At 43.0% G+C, this 26,977-nt stretch overlaps 1 protein-coding gene across 2 annotated transcripts in view; it reads right to left on the minus strand.

The window, feature by feature from the left end:
- Positions 1–26,977, minus strand: part of LOC137638825 (dnaJ homolog subfamily C member 10-like) — a 144,554-nt gene that overhangs the window by 100,302 nt on the left and 17,275 nt on the right. For both annotated transcript variants that reach the window (XM_068371213.1, XM_068371214.1), the window contains exons 4-6: positions 11,643–11,743; positions 11,226–11,437; positions 1,816–2,031 (exon numbers count right to left, since the gene is read on the minus strand). In XM_068371213.1, the coding sequence (XP_068227314.1) occupies positions 1,816–2,031; positions 11,226–11,437; positions 11,643–11,743 (529 nt within the window). The remainder of the gene's footprint in view (positions 1–1,815; positions 2,032–11,225; positions 11,438–11,642; positions 11,744–26,977) is intronic.

Genomic DNA, 26,977 nt, shown 5'->3' on the forward strand with positions numbered 1-26,977 from the left:
TCTTTTGCCTCTCACATTTATCCTCCTGTCACCTAGGGTTTTCTTCACACCATGCATCCACCCAAACCTTGGCCTTACTCTTGTACTTCTCCCATCAACTCTTGCATTCATCACTTTCTGCAGAGGACCATTTTCCATCCCCTCTTAATGGCTAAATTACCTCAACACATTCATAACCACTTTACCTACTAATTCATTACTCATACTCGTTCTTATCCTCACTATCTCATTCTAAATACACCAGCCATAGTCCTCAGACACTTCATCTAGAACACATTCAATTTCTGTCTCTTCATCTCTTTCATTACCCTTAACTCTGATCCATACATCAAAGTTGTTACAATCACTTTCTCATAGAGAACTCTCTTTACATTCATCCCAAACACGCCTATTCTTTGCAACTCCCCTCACTGCCCCCAACACTTTACATCCTTTTTTTGCTTTCTGAATTACAACTGCTTCAACTCCACCATTTACAGCAACAACAAAACCCAAGTACTTGAAATGATCTACTTCCTAAAGGGATTCTCCATTTAACGTGACATTCAATCTAGCACAACCATCCCTTCTCGTGCATCTCATAGCCTTACTCTTACAGACATTAACTCGCAACTTCTTCCTTCTCTCACACACCCTTCCAAAGTCTGTCACTAATCGACACAGCTTCTCCTCAAAGTCTGCAACCAATAGAGTATCATTTGCAAACAAAAAATTATTCATCTATTAGTCATGATCACTCCCACCTATCAGTTTCAATCCTCAACCAAGCACTCAAGTATTTACCTCTCTTATAACTCCATCAACAAACAAATTAAACAACCATGGCAAAATCACACATCCATGTTTGAGTCCTACTCTCACTCACTCACTTCATTCCCTATCCTAATACATATTTTACTGCCTACTGCTTACTGCCTTTCTACATTCTCCTCTGTCCTCATGCACCTAACAACTTTGCTCAAGGGGTTAGCTACTGCAGTGTAGTTTAGTGGCAACCCTCTTGAAAAGGGTAGAAGAAACTCTTTAGCTTTGGCAAGCGGCTTTACTAGGAGAGGGACAATCTAAAATCAAACCTTTGTTCTCTTGTCTTGGGTAGTGCCATAGCCTCTGTACCATGGTCTTCTGCTGTCTTGGGGTAGAGTTCTCTTGCATTAGAATAGACTCGGAAACAGTATTCTATATCATTTCTCTTCCTCTTGTTATTTTAAAGTTTTTATAATTTATACATGAAAGTTTCATTTTAATAGTGTTATTATTCTTAAACTTCTCTTGTAGTATATTTTCTTTCTTCATCGAGCTATTTTCCCTGCTGCAGCCCTTGGGCTTATAGAATCCTGCTTTTCCAACTAGGGTTGTAGCTTAGCAAGTGATAATAATATTGTACAAACTCTTCACGGTTTGCAACAACCTTCCATCAATTCCATGTAATCTTATCACATTCCATATCACTTACCTATCAATTTTACCGTAAGCTTTCTTTAGATCCATAGATGCAAAATATACCTCCTTACATTTAGCTAAACATTTCTTACTTATCTGACTAAATATTAAAATCTGATCCATATATAAGATTTTAAAAATGCATATTTTGTATAAAAGCAATACCTGCAGTAGTGTACTATAATACTGTCATGGACTTAATTTCCATGAATAACTTTCATACATCCTTAAGGGATTTCAATGAATTTTTGTTAGGAGCATTGTCAATAGATGGAGCTGATCTGAGAGGTAATGTGTACAGATTTTTTTTGTAGAGGAGCTTTTCGGTCTTCCCTTTACTGTCTTTGTAGAACAAAGTTGAAATATGATACATACAAAAATAGCACCAAGTTTGGTTTGAGTGATCCAAAACTCATCTGCTTCATCAGCATCCGCATAAAATATGACAAGCCAAGGTTTCTTGGAAGTATCTTCCCGTGATATCAAAGTCTTCATGTTACTGGAGCTAAGTCTGAAAGCTGCCGACCGCACTTTCTGCAGCATGTAGTTAATTAAGTTCTCTTTACTCTTCTCTTGCCTGAAGTGCATCCGCTGAAATGAAAAAAATCTTTTTATTTATGATTCTTGAAAACCACATCAAACTGCCATATTGCATAAAACTTATGGAGGAGAACAATTTAGCATGCATGGGCCTAAATATGCACAACCCTATGGATTGCAAACCTGTCATGAGAGCCATCTCAATTATAGGACCACGATCCAAACGATAATCATTTTCCAAAATGATACTAATACAGTAACTTACTACTAAATGGCATGCAAATAGGCAACAGTATATAAATAAAATCCTTTAAGTTCATGCTTTGCAATAACCTTCTTAATAAGAAGTACTGCTTTAGTGGCCACTGATATTTTAAACTAGGAAAGCTCTAAAAACCTGGTACAAATACAGTACAGTACTATATTTTATGTGGATTTATGCTCTGTCCTTTGTAATGATTTTTATATGTTAACCATTTCCAATCATCAAATAATACAGTGCTGAAAAATGTTATTTTTATAATAAAATAAATTTTTGAATATACTTACCCGGTGATTATATAAGCTGCAACTCTGTTGCTCGACAGAAAACTCTACGTTAAAAATCCGCCAGCGATCGCAATGCAGGTAGGGGGTGTACTTCAACAGCGCCATCTGTCGTGCAGGTACTCAGTACTCAATGTAAACACAGAACTCAATTTTCTCCTCGGTCCACTGGGTCTCTATTGGGGAGGAAGGGAGGGTCCTTTAATATATAATCACCGGGTAAGTATATTCAAAAATTTATTTTATTATAAAAATAACATTTTTCAATATTAAACTTAGCCGGTGATTATATAAGCTGATTCACACCCAGGGGGTGGGTAGAGACCAGCAATAATTGTTTACATTATTATGAGCTAAGGATTTTTTATTTCATTTTAGCAGTTATTCAAAATAACAAACATAAAATAAATAAGTACCTGGTAAGGAAGTCGACTTGAACAATTACTCTGCCTTTTTAAGTACGTCTTCCTTACGGAGCCTCGCGATCCTCTTAGGATGCTGAGCGACCCCTAGGATCTGAAGTATCAAGGGTTGCAACCCATACAACAGGACCTCATCAAAACCTCTAATCTAGGCGCTTCTCAAGAAATGACTTTGACCACCCGCCAAATCAAGTAGGATGCGAAAGGCTTCTTAGCCTTCCGGACAACCCAAAAACAATAATAAAACATTTCAAGAGAAAGATTAAAAAGGTTATGGAATTAGGGAATTGTAGTGGTTGAGCCCTCACCCACTACTGCACTCGTTGCTACGAATGGTCCCAGAGTGTAGCAGTTCTCGTAAAGAGACTGGACATTCTTAAGATAAAAAGACGCGAACACTGACTTGCTTTTCCAATAGGTTGCGTCGATTATACTTTGCAGAGATCTATTTTGTTTAAAGGCCACGGAAGTTGCGACAGCTCTAACTTCGTGTGTCCTTACCTTCAGCAAAGCTTGGTCTTCCTCATTCAGATGGGAATGAGCTTCTCGTATAAACAGTCTGATAAAATAGGATAAAGCATTCTTTGACATAGGCAAAGATGGTTTCTTAACTGAACACCATAAAGCTTCAGACGGGCCTCGTAAAGGTTTAGTTCGTTTTAAATAGAACTTAAGAGCTCTTACAGGACATAAGACTCTTTCTAGTTCATTTCCAAACATACGATAAGTTTGGAATATCGAACGATATTGGCCAAGGCCGAGAAGGCAGCTCGTTTTTGGCTAGAAAACCAAGTTGTAGAACATGTAGCCGTTTCGGATGAGAATCCGATGTTCTTGCTGAAGGCATGAATCTCACTGACTCTTTTAGCTGTGGCTAAGCATACCAGGAAAAGAGTCTTTAAGGTGAGATCTTTCAGGGAGGCTGATTGTAGCGGTTCGAACCTGTCTGACATAAGGAATCTTAGTACCACGTCTAAATTCCAACCAGGTGTAACCAAACGACACTCCTTCGTGGTCTCAAAAGACTTAAGGAGGTCCTGTAGATCTTTATTGTTGGAAAGATCTAAGCCTCTGTGACGGAAGACTGATGCCAACATGCTTCTGTAACCCTTGATAGTGGGAGCTGAAAGAGATCGTTCATTCCTCAGATATAAGAGGAAGTCAGCTATTTGAGTTACAGAGGTACTGGTCGAGGATACGGATACTGACTTGCACCAGTTTCGGAAGATTTCCCACTTCGATTGGTAGACTCTAAGGGTGGATGTTCTCCTTGCTCTAGCAATCGCTCTGGCTGCCTCCTTCGAAAAGCCTCTAGCTCTCGAGAGTCTTTCGATAGTCTGAAGGCAGTCAGACGAAGAGCGTGGAGGCCTTGGTGTACCTTCTTTACGCGTGGCTGACGTAGAAGGTCCACCCTTAGGGGAAGTGTTCTGGGAACGTCTACTAGCCATCGAAGTACCTCGGTGAACCATTCTCTCGCGGGCCAGAGGGAAGCAACTAGCGTCAACCTTGTCCCTTCGTGAGAGGCGAACTTCTGCAGTACCTTGTTGACAATCTTGAATGGAGGGAATGCATATAGATCTAGATGTGACCAATCTAGTAGAAAGGCATCTATATGAACTGCTGCTGGGTCCGGGATTGGTGAGCAAAATATTGGGAGCCTCTTGGTCATCGAGGTTGCGAAGAGATCTATGGTTGGCTGGCCCCAGGTGGCCCAAAGTCTCTTGCATACATCCTTGTGGAGGGTCCATTCTGTTGGAATTATTTGTCCCTTCCGACTGAGACAATCTGCCATGACATTCAAGTTGCCTTGGATGAACCTCGTTACTAGTGATATGTCTAGACCTTTTGACCAGGTGAGGAGGTCCCTTGCGATCTCGTACAACGTCAGAGAGTAGGTCCCTCCTTGCTTGGAGATGTACGCCAAAGCCGTGGTGTTGTCCGAGTTAACCTCCACCACTTTGCCTTGAAGGAGAGACCTGAAGCTTTTCCAGGTCAGACGTACTGCCAGTAGCTCCTTGCAGTTGAAATGCATTGTCCTTTGACTCGAGTTCCATAATCCCGAGCATTCCCGACCGTCTAATGTCGCACCCCAGCCTACGTCCGATGCGTCCGAGAAGAGAACGTGGTTGGGAGTCTGAACAGTCAGGGGAAGACCCTCTCTAAGGTTGATATAGTCCTTTCACCAAGTCAGACAAGACTTTATCTTTCCGGAAACCGGGATCGAGACCGCTTCTAGCGTCTTGTCCTTTTTCCAGTGAAAAGCTAGATGGTATAGAAGAGGACGGAGGTGTAGTCTTCCTAGTGACACAAATTGATCCACGGATGACAGTGTCCCTACCAGACTCATCCACAGCCTGACTGAGCAGCGTTCCTTCTTCAGCATCTTCTGGATGGATAGCAGGGCTGGGGGCTGATCGTCTTGTTCAGCAACGTCCTCATCAGAGGGTTCCTCATCCGAAACTGATGAGGAAACGGCAACGGAGTGGGCAACGTCTGACTCGCTGAATCCGGTCGCACTGGTGGATGCGTGACGGAGCCGGACGCAATATCATGGAACTGCTGCACAGTCTGTGAACTGTCAACAACCATGGGTGCGCGAGGAAGTACAGCGTCAACCCGAAACTGTCTAGACCGTCTGGGTTGTGCAGTCAACACCCTACCGGGTTGCTGAGGTTGACGCACTGCGTCACAACAAGTCACCTCTGCTGGTTGTTGAACGTCCTGAACGTCAACAACCACCTCCGAGCGTCGCTTAACGTCAACGTGCGACTGGCAACCCACACTGGGTCGCATCGGTGGAGGAACCACCTCAACTGGCAGACGTGAGTAGGATACCTCAGCGTCAACAGGGCGCACAACCGACCGGTTGGAAGGTTGTTGGCCAGAAGGAGGAACCACCTCAACTGGCAGACGCGAGTAGGTTACCTCAGCATCAACAGGGCGCACAACCGACCGGTTGGAAGGTTGTTGGCCAGAAGGAGGAACCACCTCAACTGGCAGACGCGAGTAGGTTACCTCAGCGTCAACAGGGCGCACAACCGACCGGTTGGAAGGTTGTTGGCCAGAAGGTTCTTCTCCGCATTAAAGTCCTCTATCAAGGACGCAAGCTTGGACTGCATGGCTTGCAGCAAAGCCCATTTAGGGTCTACGGGAGCAGGTGTGGCAACAGACGGGGTTAGCGACTGAGGCGGAACCGTTTACCATCCCTGAAAGCCTTGTTATGTGTGACATAATAGTACTGTACAGCAAAACTTCAAAGGCTTGACAAAAGCTGAGAAGTTGACCTGTAAACAACTTGGAGCGTCTCCTGGCTAGGCGCCAGGGCGAGTCTACCAGAATTGAGAAGTCTATCTGGGCAGAGGCATGAACTCCCAAGCCGAGAACTTCTCTCGTGTCATATCAGACTCTCGCTCTAAAAGCCAGTTTAAAAGAAGGGAAATCAAAGGCTGTATCCCTAAGAACTCCTCCTGGTGCAAAAACCAGTCGCCTAGCCAACGTAACGCTCTCTAGGAGAACGAGAGAGCACTAGCTTAAAAACAACGGCTTCGAAGTAGCTAGGCCTAGTGTAAGTTCTGACGTTTAGGCGAACGAGGAGCAGCAGTTACAAGATCCGGACGAAGATCCTTAAAAAAAAATCATCATGATTTAATTAAAGTCCATAGGAGGCTAAGCAGCTTAAGGCTCCTCTCCATCTGACAGAGTCCTCAAGGGAATATCAGTAGGAGGGAGAACAGCAACTTCCTCATCTACAGGAACCTTGTCCGATAAAAGCTAGGTTACCTCAGTGAGTCTCTCACTGGAGCATTAGTAGCAGACCAGAAGGCAACGTCATGTAACTGCTTGACAGTCTGTGAACTGTCAACCACAATATGTGCGTGAGGACGTACAGTGTCCACTCGAGACTGCTTTGACTGTCTAGACTGAGCAGTCAAAACAACTCTAGAATGCGGAGGTTGACGCACCGCGTCAAAACAAAACAACTTAGACTGTTGTTGTACCTCGCGAACGTCAACGGAAGGTTCCGTGCGTCGCTGAACGTCAACATGCGGCTGGCAGGGTACACTGGAACGCATGGGTGGCGGGACTCTCTCAGCTGGAGTGCGGCAGAAGGTCGCCTCAGCGTCCACAGGACGCACAACCGCTAAAGGAAAAAACTTAAAGGTTTTCCAAATAAAAAGTTCCTTTAATTTAGAATTTAAAACATTTAAGCTAAGAAAGAATGAACAAAACGTCAGAATCGATTTACTCTTACTGCAAAGTGAAACCGTGATACACTCTCTCTCTATCGTAACGATAGAGCGCAGGTTGAACGTCCTGAACGTCAACAACTGCGTAGTCTAAAAAACTAAACGTTAGTTCATCTTTGAAAACAGTACGAAGACTATCAAAGAAATTCTTTCATAAAACATTAAATTTAAAAAGTTTTAAATTCTTTAAAGGCTAAATACGATATAACGGGCTCAACGTTGATTAACTTCGGTTCCAAGTTAGGACCGCCTACTATCAGGAAAGGTCGCATATAAACAAAACATAAAAATTTATTTTTATATGTTTATAATAAATGGAAAGTTAATCGAAGAGGCCTAATAAAGGCGGAGAGATATAAAATATATAGATCTATAACGTGTTAAGCAAAATTACTAAAAACCTAAACACACTTCCGTCTAAGGGAAGGGTCGGCCATTTAAAAGTGAAAGAGAGTCCATACTCTCTTTGTCACCATAATTAAATCTATCCAAAACGAGTTCAAGTTTTGAGATGAAGATAAAACACCTGCATAGCGAAAGCTCAAAACTAGAATAGTGTACTTCACCAAATAGTTGTGAAAACAAATCCAGTTAGTAACAGCGAATTAGTAGGTCTTGCCGGTAGCCCGACAGAGAGAAAATTGAGTTCTGTGTTTACATTGAGTACTGAGTACCTGCACGACAGATGGCGCTGTTGAAGTACACCCCCTACCTGCATTGCGATCGCTGGCGGATTTTTAACGTAGAGTTTTCTGTCGAGCAACAGAGTTGCAGCTTATATAATCACCGGCTAAGTTTAATATTGAAAAAACAAAGCACCAGAAGCAGAAGAGACACTGACAAGCTAATAAAAGCTTTGCCAAGAAAAACAACATTAATCTGATTATACTGGTAAAATTGCATTAGAAACAATTTCAAGAGGCCATCTAATTGTCTTGGGGGATACACTTTCAGGGTCTTCAAATACAGTACTATTATTGCCTTCCACAACAACTTTGGTTGCATTAAATGTGAGTTTAAATGAGAAGTGAAGAGAGTAAGGAAGGCTGGCTCAAAAATTGAAGAGACAGTGAAAGATGGAAATGGAAGGTTGTTAAAAGGAGAGGAGGCAAGGAAAAGATGGGCAGAATATTTTGAAAGTTTACTGAATGTTGAGGATAATAGGGAGGCAGATATAATTGCTGTTGCAGGTGTTGAGGTGCCAGTGATGGGAGATGAGAATGAGAGAGAGATTACAAAAGATGAAGTGAGGAGAGCACTAGATGAAACGAGAGTAGGAAAAGCATCTGGTATGGATGGTGTGAGAGCTGAGATGTTGAAGGAGGGGGGTGTGACTGTACTTGAATGGTTGGTGAGATTGTTTAATATGTGTTTTGTGTTGTCAATGGTACCAGTAGATTGGGTTTGTGCATGTATTGTACCACTATATAAGGGTAAGGGAGATGTGCATGAGTGTTGTAATTCAAGAGGTATTAGTTTGTTGAGTGTAGTTGGAAAAGTGTATGGTAGAGTAATGATTAATAGGATCAAGGATAAAACAGAGAATGCAACCTTAGAAATACAGGGTGGTTTTAGAAGAGGTAGGGGTTGTATGAATCAGATTTTTAGTTAGGCAGATATGCGAGAAATATTTAGCAAAAGGTAAGGAGGTGTATGTTGCGTTTATGGATCTGGAGAAAGCGTATGATAGAGTTGATAGGGAAGCAATGTGGAATGTGATGAGGTTATATGGAGTTGGTGGAAGGTTGTTGCAAGCAGTGAAAAGTTTCTACAAAGGTAGTAAAGCATATGTAAGGATAGGAAATGAAGTGAATGATTGGTTTCCGGTGAGAGTGGGGCTGAGACAGGGATGTGTGATGTCGCCATGGTTGTTTAACTTGTATGCTGATGGAGTGGTGAGAGGGGTGAATGCTCGAGTCCTTGGACGAGGATTAAAACTGGTAGACGAGAATGACCATGAATGGGAGGTAAATCAGTTTTTGTTTGCGGATGATACTGTACTGGTTGCAGACACAGAAGAGAAGCTTGGACGATTAGTGACAGAATTTGGAAGAGTATGTGAGAGAAGGAAGTTGAGAGTTAATGTGGGTAAGAGTAAGGTTATGAGATGTACGAGAAGGGAAGGTGGTGCAAGGTTGAATGTCATGTTGAATGGAGAGTTACTTGAGGAGGTGGATCAGTTTAAGTACTTGGGGTCTGTTGTTGCAGCAAATGGTGGAGTGGAAGCAGATGTACGTCAGAGAGTGAATGAAGGTTGCAAAGTGTTGGGGGCAGTTAAGGGGGTAGTAAAAAATAGAGGGTTGGGCATGAATGTAAAGAGAGTTCTATATGAGAAAGTGATTGTACCAACTGTGATGTATGGATCGGAGTTGTAGGGAATGAAAGTGATGGAGAGACAGAAATTGAATGTGTTTGAGATGAAGTGTCTAAGGAGTATGGCTGGTGTATCTCGAGTAGATAGGGTTAGGAACAAAGTGGTGAGGGTGAGAACGGGTGTAAGAAATGAGTTAGCAGGTAGAGTGGATATGAATGTGTTGAGGTGGTTTGGCCATGTTGAGAGAATGGAAAATGGCTGTCTGCTAAAGAAGGTGATGAATGCAAGAGTTGATGGGAGAAGTACGAGAGGAAGGCCAAGGTTTGGGTGGATGGATGGAGTAAAGGAAGCTCTGGGTGAGAGGAGGATAGATGTGAGCGAGGCAAAAGAGCGTGCTAGAAATAGGAATGAATGGCGAGCGATTGTGACGCAGTTCCGGTAGGCCCTGCTGCTGCCTCCGATAACTTAGATGACCGCGGAGGTAGCAGCAGTAGGGGATTCAGCATTATGAAGCTTCATCTGTGGTGGATGATGTGGGAGGGTGGGCTGTGACACCCTAGCAGTACCAGCTGAACTCGGTTGAGTCCCTTGTTAGGCTGGGAGGAACGTAGAGAGTAGAGGTCCCCTTTTTGTTTTTGTTTATTTGTTGATGTCAGCTACCCCCCAAAATTGGGGGAAGTGCCTTGGTATATGTATGTATGTATGATGGGTACACTTGTTAAAGGAGATCCAGGGCATGCAAAAGCAAAAGGAAACTGCTCCCTACATTGCTTTCTACTGAATTGTCATAATACAAACTTTTGATTTTGTGAGATCCAATACTAGGTGAATAAAAATTAACAGGGCGTAGAACACTAGCATCTAATAAAATTTTAATTTTGAAGGCCTCATTGTGCATTAAATATTTGTTTACAGGAATATGTGGCTTCATTTTGTTCACAAATCAACAGTCTTTATATAGAAATAATCAATGCAGACTATAGAAATTTCAAAGTACAGTACTACTACTACCTCCTCTACTTTATTTAAACCTAAATCACCTAAGTTGACTGAGTAAATATTTTTTTCTTATAGCTCCTGAAGACTGTGAGGGTACCATCTTGCGAAATAGCTGGCAAAGAAGCTAACTGCGGCAAGAGGCTCACTAGCTGCATAAGCTTATTTTACTGAAGTTTAAATTTGATTTTATAACAAAAATGCATTATAATTTTACTATACCAGTCTAAATAGCCATGATAAAGGAATTACTTGCAAAATAATGGAAAAACCATATTATTACAAGAATAAATAAAGCAGACATAATTCAATTAGACGACAATTGATGATAGAAACCCCAACAGCAGTTAAAATATATTCACTAATTACACAATTAAGAGTAAGTTTTCACTTCCAACAAAGGCAACTAAAATATTCCTAAACATCTAAGCATATAGTTTTTTTTAGATTATTCCCCATATGTGATATTTATACGAGGAAGAGTTTGAAATTCAAAAATGCTAAAATTCCTGCATACCTTCTTCCTAAGCTCTAACTACATCAGCATTCAATTTTTTATTTTATGATCACACTCACATTTACATTTGGAAAAGGGCAGAGAAAAAGAAAATTACATATATGGGCTAACAGAATTATAGGATACTGTAATGTGCAAATATAGTTAATCTATAAATTCATGAAAGCTGCCTAACAATGAGTAACTCACAGATCAATACTAACCCCTGGATATGCTATGAGGGATGGGTATGATCTGATTCCTTGGGCATTGCACAAATGGTAATCATCATCGCAGTTAACAGCTCCAATTCTAACGACACCTTCAAGTTCACGGGCAACGTCACGCCATACAGGCGCTAGTGTGTGGCAATGCGAACACATCGGGTGGTAAAAATTGATAAACCATATGTCTTCTGAGCCAGTGACACTCTGCTCTGTTGAAGGGAATAGAAGCAGTAGAAGATACCTTATCTAGAAATGAAATAGACATTTCCATACAATTTTATTTTGATGTTACCAAATTACCAATATACTGTACTTTGTAGTTATTATGATTATTTATGACAATACAGTATATTAATATATCTACAAAAACCCTCATCAGGTGAACATCAACACCACTGAAAAATTTTATCCTACCAAAGTCTGCCTTATTCAAAGTGATAACCTCTGGGTCGTCATCATAAATACCAAAATTATCATGGTAATAATTCCAAGAGTGGTACTGGTGTCCATGAGACCTGAAATGAATAAACTTATTTTAGCTAAAAAATGGCAACACAACTGAACTTTACATGAACCTTAAGCATAGCGAAAGGCTAATTTCTTTTATAAAATCTATTATTGTTATACATAACCAATACTCATATACAGGTAAATACTACATGTTCCAAAACAACTGCTTGTCAACAGAGTAGAAAACACCATTTTATTCATGATTTCATGCTAGCCTGGCCAGATTGATGTACCCATTTACTAAGAGAAATCTTACCAACTAACATTCATTTACAAATCACTCTCACCTAAGATGGGGAACCCCCTAGATGTAGGAAAGTGGGAGGGTGTATGCATGATTATTAGGTTGGTACAGTTGTCTTTATCAATTTCGGTACAGTATACATTATCATCATCATCATCATCATCATTATTATTATTATTACAAGCCAAGCTATAACCCTAGTTGAAAAAGCAAGATGCTATAAGCCCAAGAGCTCCAACAGAGAAAAAGAGATATATAAGCTACAATAGAAGTAATAAATAATCAAAATAAAGTATTTTAAGAACAGTAACAACATTAGATTAGATCTTTAATAAATAAAATATAAAAACTTCAAAACAAACAAGAGGAAGAAAAATAAGAGAGAACAGCGTACCCGGGTGTACCCTCAAGCAAGAGAATTTTAATCCAAGACAGTGGAAGGCCATGGTACAGAGGTTATGACACTACCCAAGACTAGAAAACAATGGTTTGATTGTGGAGTGTCCTCCTAGAAGAGCTGCTGACCATAGCTAATGAGTCTCTTCCACCCTTACCAAGAGGAAAGTAGCCACATTGCAGTAGTTAACCCCTTGTGCAAAGAAAAATGTTTGGTATTCACAGTGTTGTCAGGTGTGTGAGGACAGAGGAGAATGTGTAAAGAATAGGCCAGACTATTCGGTGTATGTGTAGGCAAAGACAATATGCACCGTAACCAGAAAGAGGGATCCAATGAAGTACTGTCTGGCTAGTCAAACAACCCAATAACTCTCTAGCGGTAGTATCTCAACAGGCTTCAGGTACCCTGGCCAAACTACAGGAAGCAAAGGGGAAATCCAACAGCTATACGTACATTGTAGCAGATAATGTTGTGTTTAGTAAAGGAAAAACTGTTGGTAACATTGCCAGTAAAACCAAGTCGCTGAGCTAGTAAACATGTGATCAAAAGGATTTTTATTAAATTTACGAAGTGATGTTTAGCAAATAATACTTTTCCATACTGTATGGCACAACATAAAACTGTATTAATAAAAATGCTCTGACTATATGTTTACAAGCTCAATGACTTTGTTTTACAGGCAGCATTGCCAACATTTTCTTGGGCTAAACACAGTTTTATGTGCTGTAATGTACACCTGTTAGAAGTCTCCTCAGCTTCTTGTGACATGTATTAAAATTATTGAAGCCAACTGTAACAACCAAAGGAAGTGACTTTTGGTATGCTTCTCTTCCTTCACTCTCCCGAAAGTTAGAGGATACTTTCACATGAAGGAAGATAAGGGCTTGGACCTTACTTGTACTGGTAGTGTACACGCTCAATTTCATCAAAGGACAGGTAGCTGGTGTGTAAGCACTTGTACATATCTTCAGGGAGAGGATATTCACAATAAATATTCTCTCACCTTTCAAAATTTCATGGCAAAGAATTATGAAGTTTCTTGCCTTACTAGAAGGCAAATGAAAGCTCTTATCAGATGAGCGTAGCTTTCTAAGGGCAAATGATGAGCAGAAGATTTCCGATCTAGAGATCACGTCTCAATAAAGCGTACTTAAGTTCAAAGAGTTGTAACATCAAGATCAGATGAGAACACACCAAGTGCTCGAACAGGTAAGATGACACTTCAGTAGGAGCACAAGACCATGAGCATTTAGGGTGGTGATCCCATAGAAGTGAACAATTGCAAACAGCTGAAATGAAAGTAAAGTAGCGTGTAATCCCACGGTCTCAATTGTCACCCTTGGTGAAGGATACGGCAATTCTGTCTCTTCGGGGGTAATACAGTAGGAGTGACCTCTGTGCAATTCCTATAAATCGGTCTTGGAAGACAAATTGTCCAACAGGGAAAAAGGACGGGCAACAGCCAATCTTTCTTTTAACCACAAGTACTATATGCACAAAGTCAGCTGACTGTGAAACTTGATTGAGCACACTTACAGGCATGAACAGACTTTTGTATTGAAGTTTCCATCCGTTCATTAAGCTTCAAAATCTAGGAAGAATGTGTGCGGAAGTCACATCCTGGGGCACTTCTAACACCTAACCCCTGTCCATCTAGTAAGGAAATAGGGGAGCAGTACGCATTACTAGCACGCTGTACGCCAAGTCGAGTGCTTCAAAAAGGCGGGCCTGTCATCTTCTCTAGCTATGCGATCATCAAACGAGCGTGCGTATTCAAGAGACGCAAGGAAATATCTCCCAATGGGGAGCGCACGATAAAGGAGGTACACAAGGATCTATAGAATAGCGTGAAACTTAGTCACTGCGCGCTAGTGTGAGAGCGTGCTGCTGTTGTGCGTACCACACACTCTTTAAAGTTAAGCGTGCTGGTGTGAGAGCCCGGTGCTGTTATGCACGCTGAGCACAGACAAAGTCTGGCACATATTGGTTTTTCAATGTACTGTAGTCAGAGAAGGTTAAATGCGTCAAGCAGTATGTTCATCAGTAATCAATGATGTTGAGTTCAAACTCATCATCATGCACTCAGAAACATATTGCTAAAAAGTGCTTGCATTAGCAGGAGAAAACATATACCACTCTGAAGATTTGCAAGAGCACTCACACTTATTACACATAGAAGAACTATGGTATCTCATTCTGGAAGGAAAACAGGTTCTTCCTGATACCATCTTCTTTGTTGAACTCGTTCGGAAGTCTGACCCTATGGCGTAATATTAGCTGGCAGTTTCAGTTTAGGCTCAAAATAAATGCAATGACACTCAAGTCTTATTTCTCTTAGGGTGATTAGCCCCCTTCACTACGAGGCAGCGGATCCGCCTCAATAGCTGTATACGGGGTTTGTCACCATCGGTTATACAAACATACTTACTCTATGATAACCTACATTTCCATGTTAATTTGTTTTGCTGCTGATTACAGAATAAAATTTTCAAGTTTCCTTTAATTTCTATTGTAATTCACTCTAAACACCCTGAAATTCTTCATAATCAAGTGCTTGCAGAATATTTTTTCAGAATTTGTTTTTCTATATTCTACTCTGAATAATAGTAAAAGACTGCAATTCTATATGTAACAAGACTTTCAGATATACGGTGAAGTGATTGTAATTTTGTTGCAATTCTATAATAGATAGCCATTGAGAAAGATATAAAACTACTCCTTGATACAGAACCTTACATTTTAAAGAAATGTAAAGAATTTTTAGGTTTGTTTTCTTTGACACAAGAAGTCTATCATAATAAAAAAGAGAGAGAGAGAGAGAGAGAGAGAGAGAGAGAGAGAGAGAGAGAGAGAGAGAGAGAGAGAGAGAGAGAGAGAGAGAGAGAGAGAGAGAGAGAGAGAGAAAGAGAGAGAGAGAGAGAGAGAGAGAGAGAGAGAGAGAGAGAGAGAGAGAGAGAGAGAGAGTGTGTGTGTGTGTATGTGCGTGTGTGTCAAACTTGTGCAGAAAGTCCTGGGCTAACAGCTTGTATGACTGTAAGCCTTCTCCTTACATGACAGAGTTTGAAGATCAAACATGTTCCCTGAGGAGAGGGTAAAAACTCGAGGCTTCTGTAGAAAGAAGAGACTGTAGAAGCTCGGTGGTATCTTGATGAACCGAGTCTTCCCATGAGACCAAATGCTCAAATCGCTAAGAGGGGGGAAAAGATAGGAGTGTATGCTCCTGTTGCATGGATATGGATTCTCTGTCCTTGGCAAAAAGAAATGAGTACTCCGAGCTCGAAGAAGGGGTTTTTCCATTACTGTACTGAAAAAAACCTCACTCAAGGTTTGGTAAGTAAAAGAGTCTCATGGGAAGCAAAAGCTTCAATGAAGAGAGGGTATCAATCAAAACAGATTGTCACGGAAGCAACTTTACCCCGGAGGAGAAGTATCCAAAGGATAATTCTCCAGCTGCTGGAAGTGGTTGCTGATAACAGCAACCTAGAGGAGAGTTGACTAGTGACGATCCTGAGCAGCCACATGAGCAGGCGTAGAGCAAACGGTGAGCAAGCGAACAGCGTGCCATTGAAGGGCGAGCTGGTGAATGACGGGCTGCAACCGGCGAGCTGGAGAACAGAGAGCCAGCAAACGACAAGCTTGTGAATGTCAATCAGCGAACGGCGCAACCCGTGAGATGTCAACCAGTGATCAGTGACTTGACGAACGGCGATCTGACAAAAGGGCATTATGGAAAACAGCGATAGGCAAGCAGGCGAACAGTGATCGGTGAACTGATGGCAAGCTGGTGAATTGGTGAACAGCGATCAACGAACGGTGAGCAGGCAAACTGGCGAGTGGCGATCAACAAGCTGGGGCTGGTGAACGGCATGGAGAGCGATGATCACAGGCTGGCAGACGGCAAGCTGGTGAACATCAAGGAGAGGGATTATCTCAGGCTGGCGTACGTCGACGGTCGCGAGTTGAAGGATGATTGTGGGTGATCATGAGCTGACCGTGTTGCTGCAGCAAGGCTGGGCGAGGAGGACTGCTCCCGAAGAGGAAGAGCGGGGAATGGACAAATCCAATTCCCGCTGGAGGAATCCCCCTAAGAGGAGACCGAACAGATGAAGGAAGCCTCTCCTGCAGATGGGAAAGGCAGCCAACATCTGTTGTCCCTGTCGGCAATTCCCATGCAAGGAGGAAGATTGCCGATCAGTGGCTGGTGGAGGGACTCTCCCATGGAAGGGAAAATTCCAACAACTGGAGGCAAACCCCGGGCAGCACTCACTGCCTCCGCTAAACAAGCTCTAGCTAAAATAGAAGGTTGACATCGAGTGATGTCTGAGAACGAAGCCGGAGCTTGTTCTCTCGGTTCAACCCGAAGAGGTTACCTGAAGAACGATGTCAGAGCGATGGAAAGGAATGTACGAATTCAATTCCTGCCGTAGGAGGTGAAGGAAGTTTCTCCCGTGGACAGGAAAAAAAACCAACATCACCTGCTTCTGTCGGTAACCCTCCAGAATAGTGGCTAGCAGAGCAACATTCCCTCTGAAGGAAAAATTCCAGCACCTGGAGGCGGACTTCCGGGCAGCAGTCTTTGTTTCCCATCAGCACCATTGTTCAAGTTGAAGGTCAGCTTGGAGTGCTACCTCTGAAACGTGGCCAAAGCTCTTTTCTGGGGTCACTCCGAAGGAATACACCCACTGGAACTCAAAAAAAGGAACTAGTATGTCACTGTCCTTGTTCCTACGCCATGGCATCAAGAACGAAGGAGCAGAAGCAGGGTGTTGCAGAAACTGTAACACTCTCGGAAGTGACCAAACATTCATGAGGGAAAGGTTGTTGTTAGCATGTTGATCAAGAGTTGCCAAAGGGGCCGGTTTAGAGTGCAGGGACGGAGCAGGGGCGGCAGAAGCCACAGGAACGATCACTCTGCACATCTTACGTCAGCTGTCACGATCTCCCTTAAAGAACTCACAGAGGAGGGCCCCCCGCCTACGGATAGTATGGCGTCAATGGAGAGACCAAAGAGAAGGGACTGAGCCCTTCACAAGACACCCAGTGACAGGAGACACACTGTAAAAAAAAAAAAAAAAAAAAAGAAAAAAAAATCATAAAAAGTAAAACGTAAGTCAAAAGCTAGAAGACAACAGTTTGGGGAGGAGAGAGAGGGATAGACATCTACTCGCGCTGAGCCAAAAGTTAAAAGTGACTAGACAACATAGGTGTGTGTGTGAGTGAGCAGGGGGGCCCGCTACCCCGCCTACCACCACTAACTAGCGGTAGGGTACTTTATACCTCACTAAAAGGTCTTATGGCTAGTTTTATACTGACCGCTATTAATAGCGAGGGTTTGTATTATTGTAAAAAAAAAATAGCATTTCACACATGCATGACAAATACTACGTAGAAAATCAATAATTGGATATAATGACAGTTGGCTAACTTTTACTTGTGAAAACGATGCACAATACTAATATGAAATAAATTATATATCTAAGACACGAAAATTATAATACATTTTAGAAATGATAGTTGAAAAACTGAGGAATAAAATAGGAAAAACCTAAATCCCCTTATACGTCATCGTGTTTACAACTATCAAGGATACAAATGGGATGAGTGATATGATATTGAGGAAATTTCCAAGGATCTGTGAAATGCAAGTAAATGATGAAGAAATTTGGAAACTTAAAAAGAAAAAAAAATAAGGGAAAGATTTATATGGATTGAGACATTACTTATTATCATCATCATCTCCCCCTATGCCTAATGATCCAAAGGGCCTCGGTTAGATTTTGCCATGTAGGCTGGGTCTTCCAACTCTTCTAGTGCCGTGTGGAGCCCAGTTGAAAGTTTGGTGAACTAATCTCTCTTTGGGAGTGCGAAGAGTATGCTCCAACCATTTCCAACTACCCCTCACCATGATCTTATCTACATAAGGCACTCAGGTATTCTCTCTTATAGTTTCATTTCTAATCCTGTCCTACCATTAACTCTTAATATTCTTCTGAGGGCTTTGTTCTCAAATCTACAAAATCAGATGGATATTGTTTCATTGACGTACCAGGACTCATGTCCATACAGTAACACCGATCTCACTAAACTGATATATAGCCTGATTTTTATGCAATTTTCAGTTATTTAATTTCAAAATTTAACTTGACTTAGCCATTGTCTCATTTCCTTTTTTCAATCTTTCATTTAACTCAAATTTTAAAGATCCTTTGTTAGAGATCATAGTTCCTAAAAATTTAAATGATTTCACCTCATTAATCCTTCCTCATTCCAATGATATTTCATCTTCTATTGCATATTCCATTCTCATCATATCTGTCTTTCTTCTATTTATCTTGAGGCCAACCCCAAGTGATATTTCATGCATTCTGGTAGGCAAGTTTTCCAAGTCCTGTGGTGTTCTGCTAATAAGGACAGTCATCAGCATACTCTAGGTCAGCTAATTTCCTGTAACCAATCCAGTCCAATCCTTCTCCACCATCCTCAACCATTCTATGCATTACAAAATCCATTTGGACAATAAATATCATAAGTGAAAACACATTCCATTGGAGTACTCCACTGTTCACTGAAAATTCATTTGATAAGACTCCACTAACATTAACTTTGCACCTGCTATGGTCATGAGCAGACTTAATAAAATGGTATTTTCATTTTAAAATAAGTTTTTAAATATACTTACCTGGTAGTTACATATATATAGCTTTATCCCGCCGATTCGTCGCGCGCACGGCAGAAATTCAAAATTCGTGGCAATCGCCGATAGATGGTCAGGTGATCATACCTGTGCTCCCTCTACCCAAGTACTTGGAACCATTCCCATTTGTCCTCAGAAATTCCATGCCCCTGTTCTCAGAGGGGAGGAGGGAGGGACCTTTTATATATGTAACTACCAGGTAAGTATATTTAAAAAAATTATTTTAAAATGAAAATACCATTTTTAAATATCTAACTTCCCTGGTAGTTACATATATATAGCTGATTGACACCATTGGTGGTGGGTTAGAGAACCGCAACCCCGTTGGAAATTCGTATAATTATTAATCGCTACAAACTAGCTGTACCAATAATATGGTTCCTACCTGATAAGGAAGCTGGCTTCATAGTTTTCCTGCCTCATTCGCCTGCATTCCTTGAGAGACTCAGCGATCCACCCAGGGGGTTGTAAAAAGTCTCTGTGGGGCTGTCACACGGTCCTCGACCTTAACATGACTAGACCCTCACCCTTGCTATCCTGGCATAGCCATGGACAATGAGCTGACCACCTGACCCACTAACACACTAAAAACACACTCCATAAAACCTAACTTAGACTTGCACCCCAGGCCGTGGAAGGTTGCAACAACCTTCACAGACAACCTGTGAGATCAAGTTCAAGAAATAGCAAGGGTATAAACAAGGTTATAGGTTAGAGGCAGTAGTACCTTCTCCAACTACGGCGCCAGAGGCAACATACAGACCAAGGGAACAACAATCCTCATATTGGGTCTGTACCTCTTTAGGTAACAATCTGCGAAGATTGATTTGCTTTGCCAGAATGTCGCTTCCAAAATCAATTTCTTAGACTTGTTGTGTCTATAAGCCATCAAAGTTGCCACAGCTCTTACTTTGTGTGCTTTGACTTTGAGGATTGGGAAGCTTTTCTCGTCATAGTTCTAGTGAGCTTCCCTTACTAAATCCTTGATAAGGAACACCAGTGCATTCTTTGACAAGGGTAACGGAGGTTTCTTCACCGAGCACCAGAGGTTGTCAGCCTGGCCTCTCATGTTTTTGTTCCTCTGCAGATAAAATTTTAGGGCCCTCATTGGACAAAGGCCTCTCTCCTTTTCCTGTCCTACTAAATGAGTTAACCCTAGTATGGTAAAGGATCTGGGCCATGGCTGAGAAGGATTCTCGTTCTTGGTGAGAAAAGCTAGATGCAGCGAGCAGACTGCATTCTCTCCATTGAAGCCTACATTTTTGCTGAAGGCTTGCAATTCTCCTATTCTCTTGGCTGTTGCCAACGCAACCAGGAATAGGGTCTTCTTAGTGAGATCCTTCCACGCAGCCTTGTCGAGAGGTTCAAACCTGCTCGAGGTTAAAAACATCAGGACTACATCCAAATTCCAAGAGGGGGTTGGGTTGTCCTTCCTCTTAACTGTCTCAAAGGACCTTATGAGGTTCGAGAGATCCTTGTCTCCCGACACGTCAATATCTCTGACAGAAGCCGGAAGCTAGTATGCTGCGGTATCCCTTGATGGTTGATACTGCTAGTTTCTCTTGGGTTCTTTAGTGTACCAGAAAATCTGCCAGTTGAGTTGGAGAGGTACTGGAAGAGGAAATGTTGTTAACTCTGCACCATTCCCTGAACACGTCCCACTTTGACTGGTACACCTTGATTGTGGACGTCCTCCTCGCTCTCGCGATTGCTCTTGCAACTTCTCTCGTAAAGCTCTTCGCTCTTGCCAGTTTTTTCTATAGTCGAAAGGGAGGTGGATTGAAAGGGAGGTAGATTGAGAGCGAGGAGATTTTGATGGTACAGTGGAACCTCTACATACGAATTTAATCCGTTCCAGAACCAACTTCGGATGTAGAAAATGTTCGGATGTCGAAACGAATTTTCCCATAAGAATACATTGAAATAGGATTAATCCGTGGTTGAGCCCAAAAACCTATGATAACTTCTTAATAAACTACTACACATAATTTTCCCATGAGAATAATGAACAATAAATTAGATAATAGACATGTAAATAAGAAGAATAGACATGTAAATAAGAAGAATTAGCAAAAAATGATAAATAAGAAACAGGTTTTTAGCGTCACTTTACCTTAGAAACTCCAGCGCAGGTGTTGTTAGTCTTGCTACGCAGAGAGGAGACGGACAGGCGGCGAGGAGGTAGAGAGGTTAACTACGATAAACGTACACTACCGTAACTTATTCTAACTTACACTAAGTGAACTTTAACATAACTTCGCTTATTTTTTTTTTATTTTTATATTTTATACTGTATTTTTTTTTACATTTTCTTTTTTTCTTTTTGATGATTACGTAATTTTAATCACTTTCACTCTCTACACTTAAAATTGACTGAATTTCTTTCGCTTCACTCTTTTCCGTTTTCTTTGTTTCACTTTCTTCCGGTTCACTCTATGCCGTTTTCTTCGAATCACTTACATCCTCTTCATCACGAGTTCGCTTCGCAGTTTTTTTAAAGAAATTATCGATAGATAATTGCTTGGTACGGCTTTTCAAAATGTTCCGAAAGTGAGTTAGGCAAACTTCATCGAATTGAGAAACTACACGACAAACCTGCAATTTCTTTGGATGGTATTTGTCGATGAAGTCGACCACGTCTTGATATTTTCCTAACACCTTTTTTATATGCGCCCAACCTAACACATGTTCTACCTCCTCGCTCCCTTCCTCGTCATCACTCATGTGCTCCGACATAGCATGGAGTTCCTTGAGCTCATCCGTGGTAAGTTCGTCGTGATGTTCGGCGACGAGTTCCGTAACGTCATCTGCGTCGACCTCCAGACCCATGGACTTGCCAAGGGAGACGATTTCCTCTACGGCTTCCGCTGCACCGACCACGGGATCAGGTTCGGGGTCAAAACCTTCGAAATCTCGGGGAGAAACTGCATCAGGCCACAGCTTCTTCCAGGAAGAATTGAGGGTCCGTCGAGTTAATCCCACCCAAGCCTGATCTATGATCTTCAAGCAGTGCACGATGTTGAAGTGGCCCCTCCAAAATTCACGCAAAGTTAAGTTGGTGCTTTGCGTGACATTAAAGCACTGCTTAAATAAGTGCTTGGTGTACAGCTTCTTAAAATTAGAGATGACTTGCTGGTCCATGGGCTGGAGGATAGAGGTGGTATTCGGTGGAAGATACAGCACCTTTATGAACTTGAATTCATCGAAGATATCATCTTCAAGTCCGGGGGGGGTGAGCGGGTGCATTGTCAAGGCATAGCAGGCACTTTAAAGGCAATTTCTGTTCATGAAGATACTTCTTCACAGAAGGGCCAAATCTTGGTTAACCCATTGCACAAAGAATTGCCTAGTGACCCAGGTCTTCGAGTTGGATCGCCAGAAAACATGAAGCTGATCCTTATCGACGTTTTGTGCTTTAAAGGCCCTAGGGTTCTCTGAATGGTAAACCAGTAAGGGCTTGACTTTAAAGTCCCCTCTAGCGTTGGCACATAGGGCAAGAGTCAACCGATCCTTCATTGGCTTATGCCCAGGCAATTTTTTCTCTTCGGCAGTGATGTAGGTTCGACTCGGCATCTTCTTCCAAAACAGCCCGGTTTCATCACAATTAAACACCTGCTGCTCTACGTAGCCTTCTTCCTGCACAATCTTTTCGAAGTTCTTGACAAAGTCAGCTGCAGCCTTTGTGTCCGCACTAGCAGCCTCTCCGTGGCGAACAACTGAATGAATCCCGGACAGTTTCTTAAATTTCTCGAACCAGCCACGAGATGCCTTGAAATCATCTGAGGAAGGCTCGGTTGAACTCTCCCCAGCATCACCCCCAGAGCTCTCCTCCTTCAAGTCCGTAAAGATGGCGTGCGCCTTCTCGCAGATGACGGTCTCGGTGATGGTGTCGCCAACGATCTCTCTGTCCTTAATCCACACTAGTAGAAGTCGTTCCATCTCTTCTATGATAGGGGTACAGCGTTTTGAAATTAAGGTGATCCCCTTAGAAGGTTTCACTGCTTTAATAGCTTCCTTCTGTTTAAGGATTGTCCAGATCGTCGACATATTACGGTCATACTGTTAAGCAAGTTCACTCACGCGGACGCCACGCTCATGTTTTTCAATAATTTCCTGCTTAATTTCTAAAGAAAGCATTTCCTTCTTCCTTTTCTCACCACTACCACTACCACTGGCAAAACTAAGCCTTTTAGGACCCATACTTTACGTAAATTACCGTTAAAGGATGCACGTAAAAAATCACGATTAAAACAGAGTTAATAGCAGAACGCACATAGCACAACCGCAAGAAGCCAACGAGAACAGAGGACTGACCCAAGCACCGCTAATTGAGCATCCCTCCGAGGTCGATGTGCTGCCTTCTATCGGCGGAAATAAAAAACACTTCAGGCGCTATGAGCACCGACTACGCGTACGAGTATTGTTTACTTCGGGTGTCGAAAAAATCATTCGGGTGTAGAGTCGGAACGTGTTCGAATTGTACTTCGAGTGTCGAAAAATTCGGATACAACCGGTACGACGAAAATTGCTTACTTCGTGTGTCGAAATAAAATTCGGGTGTAGAGTCAAAAATTTGCTCGAATTTTACTTCGGATGTTGGAAAATTCGGATGTAGATACGTTCGGATGTAGAGGTTCCACTGTATCTCTCTATATGTGGCTGTCTGAGTAGATCGTTCCGACAAGGTAACGATCTGGGGGGTGTCTACTAGCCACTCCATCACTTCTATGATCCAGGGTCTCATGGGCCAAAATGGAGCTATCAGCGTCATGCGGGCGTTGTTCGACTCCCTCAACTTCTTCATGACTCTGTCTAGGATCCTGAATGGGGAGAAAGGCATACGTATCTAGTCCTTCCCACTCCTTGAGGAAGGCGTCCACTGCCACTGCTTCCTGGTCTGGGACTGGAGAGCAATAAACAGGTAACCTCTTTGTTCTCTGCATCGCAAAGAGGTCTATTGACGGTTCTTCCCACAGAATACAAAGCCTGCTGCACACCTCGTGATGTAGGGTCCATTCTGTCGTGAGAACTGTCTTCCTCTGCTGAGAAGATCCGCTCTGACATTCTTCTCTCCCTCTATGAAGCGGGTTATCAGAGTTAGATTGCTCGCTTTTGCCCACAGCAGATCTTTGCTGCCTCATAAAGGGAATCCGAATGAGTGCCTCCCTGTTTCCTGATGTAGGCCAACGCTGTGGTGTTGTCTGCGTTGACCTGTACAAATTTGTTTTGGACCTCCTCCTGGAAATTTATTAGTGCTAGATGAATGGCCACCAGTTCCTTCACGTTTATGTGCCATTTCTTCTGATGGTCTTCCCATAGACCCGAGATCTTGCCCTTCCCCAGTGTTGCACCACACCCCACGTCTGATGTGTCTGAATACAACACTAGGTCGGGGTTCTTCTGTTAAAGTTCGAAGCCTTCTTGTAGCTTGTTGGGGTCGTCCCACCAACTCAACTGATTCCTGATTCCCAGAGGGATCAGAATCCACGTCTCTATGTCTTGGTCTCTTGTCCAATATCTTGACAGATGGAACTGAAGTGAACGTAGTAGTAGTCACTTGTAGATCCTCCAGACACTTTTCTTGCAACCTGGCTCTGATTAGCCAGTCGTCCAGGTACATCAATATTCATACCCCTTCCAGATGTAACCAGAGAGCCACGTTCGATACCACTTGTGTAAAAACGTAAGGAGCCGTGCTTAGTCCAAAACAAAGTGCTCTGAACTGAAAAGTTGTTGCGTGATGTACAAACCTGATATTTTCTATAATTCGGGTGAATTTGGACGTGAAAATACGCGTAATACAGGTCTATCGACACCATCAAGTCTCCTTGTCTGGTGCTTGCTAGGACTGACGCAGCTGTCTCCATAGCAAACTTGATTTTGCTCAGGTACTTGTTCAGTGGACTTATGTCCAGAACGGGTCTCCAATCCCCCGAGTTCTTGGGTACCAGAAATAGTCTGTTGTAAAATCCCTCTGACAAGGGGTCCTCTACCACTTCTATTGCTGCTTTTGACAGCATCTGGTTTACCTGCTCTTGAAGAGCTGCTGCTTTGCTCCCTGAGTATGTAGCTGTCAACTCTAACGGCTCTGTCGAAAGAGGAGGCTTCCTTAGGAAGGGGATTTGTATCCTTCCTTTAGTACTTCGACCTTCCAATCGTCCGCTCCCCTTTATCTCCACTCTTGCCAGTAGTGGGATAACCTGACTCCCACTTGTGTCTGGAGGTTGTTGAGTTCACTTTTTGGGTTTCGGTTGCTGTTTGGGGTTTTACAAGTTGCCCTCCAACAGCCATTCTCTGGCTTCCTCTCGAAAGGGCTGACGCGTGGGAGGAGCTTCCTTCTCCTTCCTGGCTAAAAAGTTTGCCGGAAGAACTTTCCTGACAGTCCTTGTAATCAGATCTTGCGCTGCTTGTTGCGCAAGAGCTGCCGATAAGTCCTTCACTAGCTCTGAAGGGAAGAGGTGTTTGGTCAAAGGAGCATACAAGCGCTCTGCTCTCTGAGCGAGAGTCACTCCTGACGACAGGAAAGAAACTGCATAGCCCTTTTCACAGCAGGTATTATTAATACCTGCTGTGAAAAGGGCTGTGAGTTCGACTGTCCCGTCCCTAACAGCTTTATCGAGATAGGCAATAAGGTGCATTTGCGTCTTGTTCTTCTCGTCCGTAACATCTGCGAGGGCTCCGAGAGTCCAGTCCATCAAGCTGAAGACTTCAATTGTCCTGAAGACGCCTTTCAGCAAGTGGTAATATTCCGATGAGGACCACATAACTTTAGCCTTAGTTATGGCTGTTCTACGCGAGGCGTCTACGAGTCTGGAGAAGTCCCCTTGGGAAGAGGCAGGAACTCCCAAGCCTTGAGCCTCCCCAGTCTGGTACCACACGCTAGATCTAGAGGCCAATCTCGTTGGGGGGAAGGAAAAGGTTGTCCTTCCCTGTTCCTTTTTCTTCAAAATCCAGTCGTTCAACATCGAAAAAGCCCTCTTCACCGATCTGGCTAAAACTGTCTTCTTGAATGAGGAAGACTTCTGGTGTCTACCCTTCATAAACTGCGAGGGCGGGCTCCGAGGAACAGCCTGCTGAAAATCATTCGGAAATAAGCCCGCCAATACCGCAAGTAATCATTTCAGATCCGCCTCATGAAGAGTTTCTTGCGTCTCCTCTGAGATCTCTTCCAAAGGATTGGCGATTTCTGATGTCTAACGAGTGAGGGAATCACATGCATTGTCCCGCTTGCGTGCGTCATGCATGCGTCCAGCATGATGCGAGGGAGCGTCACGATCCTAGTCACCTCTCGTCACACGTCCAACTTGGTGCGAGGGAGCGTCTATGAGCGCTGCAACTTGCAGAGAGTAGGCGTCTTGCTGGCTGTTAGCGTCTCGCTGTCCTAACTCCGGTCTTATCCTGACTTCTGGCATCAAGGAGTCCAATATCATGACGCCTGGCGTCACGTTGTTCCAACGCTAGACGCTCGGAACTATGACGTTCGCGATCTTGACGCTCGGAACTATGACGTTCCCGATCGCGACGCTCGGTTTCATGACGTCCGAGGCTCTTACGCTAGGCATCCCGACGTCCAACTCCTTGAAACTCGGCGTCAAGAACCCTTGACGCTTGGCTTTCTGAGGCTAGGCGTCATGGCGTTTAGAATCTTGACGCTCGAGCGTCATGACGAGCAACTCTCTTCTTGTCTAGCAGGAAGGGAAATACGTAAGACGCCAGCTGCGTCATCCGACGGCGAAGATAACACTTTTACCTGGCCTTTCCCATGGCGAGGGCAAGCATCCTGGGAAACGTCAAAAGGTACGCTCGAGGGGACGACTGCTCGGGGGCTAACGCCTCTCACCTCCCTTCGCCTGTCGACATTCGTTCTCCCAGGGGTTGGGGAGGTTGGAAGAGGTCCAGGGCTA

Source organism: Palaemon carinicauda, chromosome 3 (genome assembly GCF_036898095.1).
Source record: "Palaemon carinicauda isolate YSFRI2023 chromosome 3, ASM3689809v2, whole genome shotgun sequence".
Lineage (NCBI taxonomy): Eukaryota > Metazoa > Arthropoda > Malacostraca > Decapoda > Palaemonidae > Palaemon > Palaemon carinicauda.